Source organism: Mastomys coucha, unplaced genomic scaffold (assembly GCF_008632895.1).
Source record: "Mastomys coucha isolate ucsf_1 unplaced genomic scaffold, UCSF_Mcou_1 pScaffold14, whole genome shotgun sequence".
Taxonomy (NCBI): domain Eukaryota; kingdom Metazoa; phylum Chordata; class Mammalia; order Rodentia; family Muridae; genus Mastomys; species Mastomys coucha.
Genome location: NW_022196896.1, coordinates 111,446,821 through 111,455,522, shown reverse-complemented (window position 1 = coordinate 111,455,522; position 8,702 = coordinate 111,446,821). Strand labels below are relative to the sequence as shown.

The window sequence follows — 8,702 nt, the reverse complement described above, 5'->3', positions numbered from 1 at the left end:
CCCAGCCTCCCCAGCCTCTAGGAATGCCCTTTTCTCTAGGAAACGACCCATGGGTGACCCATGAGTGGGATCATGTGACGCTTGTCTTTCTGTGCCCTTTTCATTGTTTTTCCAGCTACCACGACGATCTCCCGTTCCACTCATGATGATGTAAGTTCTCTCCCTTCTTCCTTTCTGCTCCCATTGTGTCAGCGTGTCAGTATATTTCTGAGTGCATGCTCCTGTGTGTATGTCCGTTATGAAGGTCGTAGGCCAATCTCAGGTGCCTTCTTCAGTCACTCTCTGGTCTCTTAGTTTTTGAGACAGAATCTCTCACTAAGCCTAGAGCTCCCTGACTGGGGACTAGACTAGCCCACCAGCAAGCTCCAGGGTCTTTCTCTCTTCTTCCCAGGGCTCCAATTACAGGTGCACATGGCATGTCTATTTTTTTAATGTGACTTTTGGGGACATCTAATCATGACCTCCAGCTTATATGGCAAGTACTTTATTGAATGGCCCATCTCCCCTCCCCTCCCCTCCCCTCCCCTGCTCACTTTCTCTTTGGCAGGGTCTCGTGTAGCCCAGGTTGGTCTCAAATCTGCTAGCAGCCAAGGGTGACTTTGACCTCTTAATCTTTTTCCCTCTACCTCCCGTGTGCTAGGCTTACAGGCTTGTACCACCACACTTGGGATTCTGCCCTCTGTTAAGGGTCAGTAATTTTCCATTTCATGTATGAGCCTCGTTTTCTTATCTACTCATCTGTTGGTGGACACTTAGGTGGATTCCATGTCTATACTGTGACTAGCACTGCTTTGAACACAGATGCATGAGAGCACATGGTCTCTCTCTCTCTCTCTCTCTCTCTCTCTCTCTCTCTCTCTCTCTCTCACACACACACACACACACACACACACACACACACACCTCTTTGTTGTAGTAACTTCATTTCCTTCAGCTTACAACCTAGCAGAGTGCTTGGTTTCTTTTTTTTTTTTTAGATTTACTTACTTTATTTTATGTGTATTGAGTACACTATAGCTATACAGATGGCCGTGAGCAATCATGTATGTGGCTGCTGTTGAACTCAGGACCTCTGCCAGCCCCACTCGATCCATCGTAATTTACTGCAGCTGTCTTCAGACACACCAGAAGAGGGCGTCCGATCTCATTACGAGTGGTTGTGAGCCACCATGTGGTTGCTGGGATCTGAACTCAGGACCTTTGGAAGAGCAGTCAGTGCTCTTACCCGCTGAGCCATCTTTCTAGCCCCAAGTGCTTGGTTTCTTAAGGGGCCATGGTAGGCAACTGAACCTCAGGGTGTGAATTGTGACATCTATAGAGTGGGGCCCGCTCATCAGCCCTGCCTCCTGGGGCTTAGGAAAGGATTCAGTACAGGGTGTTGCTGACAGATACAGTCCTAGACTCTCAGGCACCATTACTTGAGAAGGTCCAAACCCCAGCTCTGCATCCCTTGCATGGATGATGCACATCTAAGGCATGTCACTTGAGCTCTCTGCCTCAGCTTCCTTCTCTATAAATGAAGCCACTTGTAGAGTTCCTGTCTTAGATAGTGTGAAAAATTAACTGACTTCCCTGCCCCACTCAAAGCCATAGCCTATTGGCTAATCCCTAGGACATATAAAATGGTGGGGGAGCTTGGCACCCTCTGTGACATCTCCTTAAGCAGTCAGGTGACTTAGTAAAGCTAAGATTGAAGCTGAAGATTAAATAACGTGTTGGAGTAAGGTGTGGATTGAGGATACTCGATGACGTCAGAGAGAGAAGTGGGTACATCTGGGACAGGAAACGAGTACTGGCATACTGCACCCACATTAGTGGCAGGGAACCTCCCCCATAACCCTGACTGTCCAGCTCTTGGTATTGGAGAAGGATTCCTACCCTGCACCTCAAGATTTGAAAAAGTCAAGATTATGTCAAAGATACCTAAGGAGGAAGTGAATCCACTGAGTTCCTACATCTGTGGAAGGTTCGAGAGTGTTGTGGGAGGGACACTTGGTCCCCAGATGGTGGCACTATTTTAGGATGTGGAGCTCAGGTAGAGGAAGTGGTACCCTGTGACGCGCCTTTGAAGGTTGTATGGCAGCCTACGTCCCTTCCTCTCTCAGCTTTCTGTCCACTGTGAGGTGAAAAGCTTTATGCCAGGCCGTCCCCCCTTCATGATATTTACTCTGCCTCATTGTCCAGAAACATAGAGACAGCGCTTATGGACTAGGCCGTCCGAGAGCGAGCCCAAGTCAATCCTCTTTTCACCAAAGATGCCTTTCTTGGTATTTGCTTACAGTCAAGCTAACTAAGATTGAAGATGCTCTCGTTGTTAAAGAGCCCAAGGGAATAGAACCTTGGTGAGAGCAAAACTAGAAGGTATTATAACAGAATCGGTGATGTCCGTGCAACAGAGCCAAGGGAAAAATGTGCATGCATAGAGGAGGGTAGGAAGGGACGGAGGGAGAAGAGGAGGCCCATAGTAACCAAGGATAGAAACTTAGCAGCTGCAGCATAGAGGAGCGCGGCTCTGACGAGCGTGTGGGGAGAGAACTCGGGCTGCCTTAGGCACCAGAAACAAAACAGGCATCTATCTTTTGAAGGGGTTCGCTACCTGCCCCATGCTCATAAAAAATAAACAAGAATGACTAGCCCCATGCTCTATGCTCATAAGAAATAAACAAGAATGACTAGGTTAGCTGGGCATGGTGGCGCACACCCTTAATCCTAGCACTTGGGAAGCAGAGGCAGATGGCTCTCTGTGAGTTCGAAGTCAGCCTGGTCTAAAAAGCCAGCTCCAGGACAGCCAAGGCTACACAGAGATTCTGTCTTAAAGATAGGTAGATAGGTAGATAGATAGATAGATAGATAGATAGATAGATAGATAGATAGATAGATAGATAGATAGGTGAAAGAAAAAACACAATTAAATTTCCTTTAAAAAAATGAGTTGGTGGCTGTGACTTTGGGCCATGTTAAGGAGATCAGAGGTGGCATCAGAGATGAGAAAATGTACTGGATTTAGATAGAGGTGGAGTCACTGGTTCAGCCCAGGAGTCTTCTTCCACCTCAAGTCAGACCTCCCTCAGTTCCAATAGAAGCAGAAGATGAAGCTAGTGTATTAATGCAGGAGCATTGACTTAGTATATGCAAGATATTTGGAGGCTTCATGCAGTGGGTAGCATGGAGGTGCCAAAGGGTCTGGTAGGCTTCCCTCCCACCGTGAGGGCCTTGCTAACATAAAACACAGTGTTCCCTCCTACCCTGAATTCAACAGCAGGAGAAGCCTAGGTTGAAGTCTATATTTTCTAGAACCCTCATTGTGAAGGGCCCCCTCTGGATTCTGTGGTCTTTCAGCCCCAGTACAACCATCAGGTTTGAAGAATTACCTGTGTCTACATCTGCATATTCAGGGGAATCCAGACACGACCATAGCCAGAAGCAGTAAAAGGCAGAGCATCAAAAGAAGAAGCCAGGGGCCTGAGAGAATCGGCCACTATCATGACACAAGAGCAGGCAGGTCTCATAGAGATGTCTGAGCACCTAGAACTTCCTCCTTCGAGATCTCAGTCAACTTTCCAGGAAGGGAGAGGAGGGGAGGGGCATTCTAAGCCGCTGTTGTCCCTGCTTTGACATGAACTATCTAACACCTTGCTCTCTGTGAGCAGCCCATGTGACCACTCTCAAGGAGGCCGGACGTCTTCAGCCTCCGTTGGTGGATAGTGTGGTCCACCTAGAGGGGAGGAAAGGGGACTTCCCTTGGAGACTTGGCCAAGACTCCAAGGCTGGGACTCACTGGTACTCCTAAGCTGTCTGACCACTCATGGGAATCTTCTGGGCTTGGGGACAGAAGTGTGACCAAACCTGAGATTTGGAGCGGAGGTGAGACACGCAGCTGCTGTGTGGATGTAAAGGGTCCTTTACCCATCTTCCTCCCCTGGCTTCTCCTTCCTCAGTTTGTTCCTGCCTTCCCTTTGCTGTTGAGCTCCCTCTTAGGGCCTGCTGCTTTACTCGGGACGATGCTGTCGTCAACAGCAGCCTTCCGCTCCTTCAGACACGATCTCTAAAGAAGACAATGGCAGACTTACGGATAGCCACACGGAGGAAGAGTCTGAATCGTCAGCTGAGCTGCTGGGTGTTCTTTGTCTGTCCTTTTACTTCATCTGCTCTTCATGGTTTTGAGAAAGGTGCTACTGTCTGTCTGTCTTGGACAGACTGTCTGTCTTGGACAGACTGTGTACAAACTGCGGAGTAGAAAAATCAGCAAGCGCTTATTGATCAATTGAACTTCTGACCCCAGGTTGAGGATGAGGAAGTTGGCTAGGAGAAATTACAGGAGACTCGTCAAAGGGGTGGGGCCACTCTCTTGACTTGCTGGGCTTTCTTAGGAATCGGGGTGCCACTTGGTGACCCTGTGACCTTCTCTCAGATACCCCATTCCCACTTCCTGTTCCAATTCCTTCTCAGCAGGACCGTTTCTCTTGCTTTGACCTTCCTTCTGCCCCATAAGAGCAATACCTTTATCCAGCCTCTGCCCCCATCCACTGAGTTGATGTGGATTTAGAGAAGAGCTAGAGGAACATCCAAGGTTTCTTTTTTATTGGTCAACTTCCAATATGATGTTCCCGTTCGGTGTGTTTGTTCACGGTGACCTTTGAGCAGCTCCTACTCCTGGCTGACCGGCTTCGAGCCTCTGTTCTCATTGCCTGCAATCCTTCGACCTCAGCTACACAGAGACAACCCACCCCTGTCCTCAGAGACAGCCCCCGCTCCTGTCCCGAGAGATACCCCTAAGCTTGGTCTTTCTGAAGGCCAAGCAACCATTGTGTGTGAGACTTCTTGAGCTATTCTTTGTACCTCTGGTCTCTCTCTGCTCCCTGTCTCCCTGCCTGGCCCCGCTTAGGGTTAGCTCCTAAGGCTAGACCCCTTGAGTTAACCCTGAACCCTTAGGTTAAACCTCTGCTGGCACAAGTCTGTCCCTCAGAGTAGGCACTGGGCCTTGATGGCTGAAGGGGTGAATGAAGTAGTGTCAGGAGAGGATGTGGTAGTGGAGAAGCTCTTAGGTAAGCAGTCAGAAGGGCAGTCAGAAGGGCTTGCTTTGCACCTGAGAAAGAACTGCTTCCTGGAGCTCTCTTGATGCCTGGCGCACTTGATGAAGTTGGAGGTATGTGCTCCAGTATCATCTCTCTAGACACACCCCCCCCGAAAGGAGACAGACCGGGACCCAACCCGGCTGCCAAAGCTTCTAGCTTGCTCTTAAGGAGGAGAGGGTAGGATGGATCAAGGCAGTGATCCCAGGCTTAGGAAACCCCCTCAGAAAGTTTTTTGACTTATGCTTTTCATGGTTCAAAGGGATGTGGGGAGCTAGAGAGAGTGGGCTCCGAACCATGAGCAAGTCTCTGCCTGGCTGCTACAGAGATATTCCATCTTTCCAGGTTTTATAGAACACTTGGGGGAGGTGGGACAGCGATTGTTTACACAGCTTTACTAAATGTCTTCCTGTGTGTATTTGACTCATGACGAAGCATGCCAGCATTTTAAGAGCAAGCAACAGCAAGGCATATTCTTCTTGAGAAAGAATATATGAAGCAGAATGGTACACACCCATAATCCCATCTGTATGGTGAACCCAAGAGCAGCCTGGGGTACATGGGAGCTTGCTCCCCAACCCGTCCCACACACACAAAGAAAAAGAAAGTAGCAAAAGCTAAAGGTGCGTGAACACCCTTTGAGTAGCGGCAGGACCGTGTGAACGAACCTCTTGCTGGGTTTCCAGACCCATGCTCTGGGTAACGTGGTGGGTATGGGACAGCTGTGTGTCTCCTGCCTGTCAAGCTTCCAGCTGCCCTGATCTTACGCCCTGGTCTAGACGAACAGCCAGGCTCTGACTAGGGTGTGGCTGGGAACATGAAGGTACCTCACTTAAGGAAGGTCTGCTCAGGGACTTGTCTTGGCTCCTAGGGCAGCTTAGTCTCTCTGTCTCGGTACAGAGAGTGTTCATGGTGTTACCCATCCCACAGCCTGCGGGTGCTCAGAATGATAGACAATGGGGGCTGGAATGGCTGTCACAGATCTGCCATCTGGGACACTGAACACCAGGAACTTGAGCTCTGGGGGACCCCTGCTTCCCACAGAAGCCGATGTGTATGTAGGGAGCACCCGTGTACCAGTATGAATCACTCAGACCCACCTTAGGGAGTTTCTATTCCTGTAGACACATGAAAGTCACAGCATGCATGATCTATAAAAATAGCCTTGCCTTGGTACTTGGAGGGGCCCCCTGCCTCCTCTTGGTACAAGGGCTGCAGTCAGCACGGCTTTCCTAATTGCCTGGAACATATGAGGGCTCCTTGCAGAGCATCCTGCAGGGGCTGGCTCAGCTTTCCTTTGAAGAAGGGCCCCAGGGAAACATCTGCTCACCGTCTTTGCAGGCACCTGTGTGGGTCTGACATAAGCCCAGACTGGATCGAGAGGACTGGCTCATATTCACGCTCTAAATGTGAAGTTTTCCATTAACCATTGTCCTCTCTGGCCAGTGGTTCCCTGTCCTGAACCAAATGTGCTAAATGTCCTAAGGATACTCCTCTCTGTTCTTTTTTGTTTGTTGTTTCAAGACAGGGTTTCTCTGTGTAGCCCTGGCTGTCCTGGAACTCACTATGTAGACCAGGCTGGCCTCGAACTCAGAAATCCGCTTGCCTCTGCCTCCCAAGTGCTGGTATTAAAGGCATGCACCACCTGTCCTCTCTCTTCTTAAGTGATGCTTTTGTGAGAGACAGCCTACATTCTTCATCCTCCACCCTCACATCCTTGCTCTGTCCCCATTCTTGACTTATTTTTTGGAAGCTGGGTGAGTGTACATCTAAGGGGATGGAAGAGAGTGAACCCCCTCTGCGGAAACTTGCTCTCCTTGCCCAACATTTTAGCTCTACTCAGACGGGTGTGGCCCATGCTTATGCCCTTTTTGGGCCCGTGAAGAAGAGCCCCTAAGCCAAGCAAGTTAACTTTGGAACTACCTGGGAGTCTCTGGCCCCACCCCTACACCCACCCCCAACCCCCAAGGAAGTTCAAGCCCAAAGAGGGGAAGTGGTTCTGCCTAGAGCTTGCAGGTGGCTGAGTCCTGAAGGAGAAATGACACCCCAAAACTTAATCGGGTGCTCTGGATTAGCTTCAGGTAACAATCTCTCGGCCATTTAGAGAAACCGAGGCCCCAGTGCCTCTGATCTGGCCTTGCTTTTCTGAAGGTCTGGGCTCTGTCCATACCTGTCCAAAATCAGTGGCCTTCCCCATGTAGCAGGCCGGCAATGAGTGCTCTCCGTGACAGCTGCAGCCGGCAGCAGGCAGACCTGGTCTGTCCCTGATAATGGGTGACATTTTTCTATGAAGCCTCAACTTCCTCCTGATCTGACTCAAGGTTGAAGGGTGGGGGAAGCTCTCTGTAGGCAGAGAAGGAGCCCTCCCCAGTCATCTTGGCTTGCGTGCCACCAACCTTCACTGGCCCACAGTCCACTCCCCTGAAATCTTGCTGGGAAATCACCAAGTACCAGAGACTACATATTCTCAGGAGTCCTACAACTCCCAGGCCAAGAGGCTCCTGACAAGCCATGGGTGGGTGGGGAAGCCAAACCCCTGTTGCTTACCAGACTCATCATTTGCTTGCCTTAGTTTACCTCTCTTGGGGTGGAGTGGTATTAAGTCTCTTTACTGGGCTTTTGAGGGCAGTAAATGATGGGGCCCTACTTATACCCTGGCAAGCAAGCGGTCAGCTCAGACTGCTATCCTATAAAGTGATTGTTCTTGAACTGCAGCCCAGCATTTCTAGGAAAGTCTGGGGGAGAAAACACACCAGCATTTAGTGCCTTGAAAATTCTATATTCTTCCTTGCCTGTAGGGTCAAGTCAGAAAATGTCTGCTGGTCTGTCCTGGACTGGGCTTTGTGCTACTCGAGGTGGGGTGGGGTGGAGGCAGGGGTGTGCAGAATACCACCCAAACCTGAGAGAAGGTTCTTCTTATCTCTAGTGTCACTAGTCACTGCAACAGATCAGCTTGCCTGCCTACCTGCCTGCCTTTCATTAATAAGACCCTCTCAAGGACCAGCTTTTGTGGGGGTTGGTGATATAAAGGCAAAGGAGATAGGGCTCTCTCATCATGGCCTCAGTACTAGACAGCAGGGACACCTGCCCTGCTGCACAGAGATGATTCCTAACAGCCCCACTTGACCTCAGAGGGCAATTCCTTTGGGACACCCAGGAATGTGGCTGCTTGATGTGAGTCCCAGTTGCTCCCTCCCTGCCAGCTGACCTTTCCCTCTACTTTTAGCACTTACTCCGAACCCCAGACTGACCTAGAACTTACTATGTTGCCCAGGCTGGTCTTGGACTCATGGTAATTCTCCTGCTTCAGCTGCTTTCCCCACCCTCGAAGTGTTGAGATTACAGGCCTGAGTGCTTGAGTGTGTATATATACATACATACATACATGCATACATACATATATGTATATATACACACATTCATGGATGACTGTGTGTGTGTGTGTGTGCTTGAGTATATATGTGAGTATGTATGGTATGTGCATGTTCATGGAACTGTGTGTGTGTGTGTGTGTGTGTGTGTGTAGAGGCCAAAGGTCAATGTTGAGTATCTTCCTTAATAGCTTTCAGCCTTATTTTTTGAGTCAGGGTCTCCCACTGAGTTTGAAGCCTTATTTTTTGAGTCAGGGTC

General features: G+C 49.6%; 1 protein-coding gene across 4 annotated transcripts in view; it reads left to right on the top strand.

Moving 5' to 3' along the window:
- The window catches only part of Gpr55 (G protein-coupled receptor 55), a 53,103-nt gene that overhangs the window by 25,107 nt on the left and 19,294 nt on the right, over positions 1 to 8,702 (top strand). The window contains exon 1 of one of the 4 annotated variants that reach the window (XM_031368243.1): positions 3,634 to 3,864. The exons of 2 other annotated variants lie outside the window; for them this stretch is intronic. Coding sequence is in view for 1 of the 2 variants with exons in the window: in XM_031368241.1 (XP_031224101.1) it covers positions 5,119 to 5,146 (28 nt within the window). In the remaining variant the exon portion in view is untranslated. Of the gene's footprint in view, positions 1 to 3,633; positions 3,865 to 5,040; positions 5,147 to 8,702 lie in introns of those variants that run through there. One more of the 4 variants, XM_031368241.1, reaches the window with a different exon arrangement.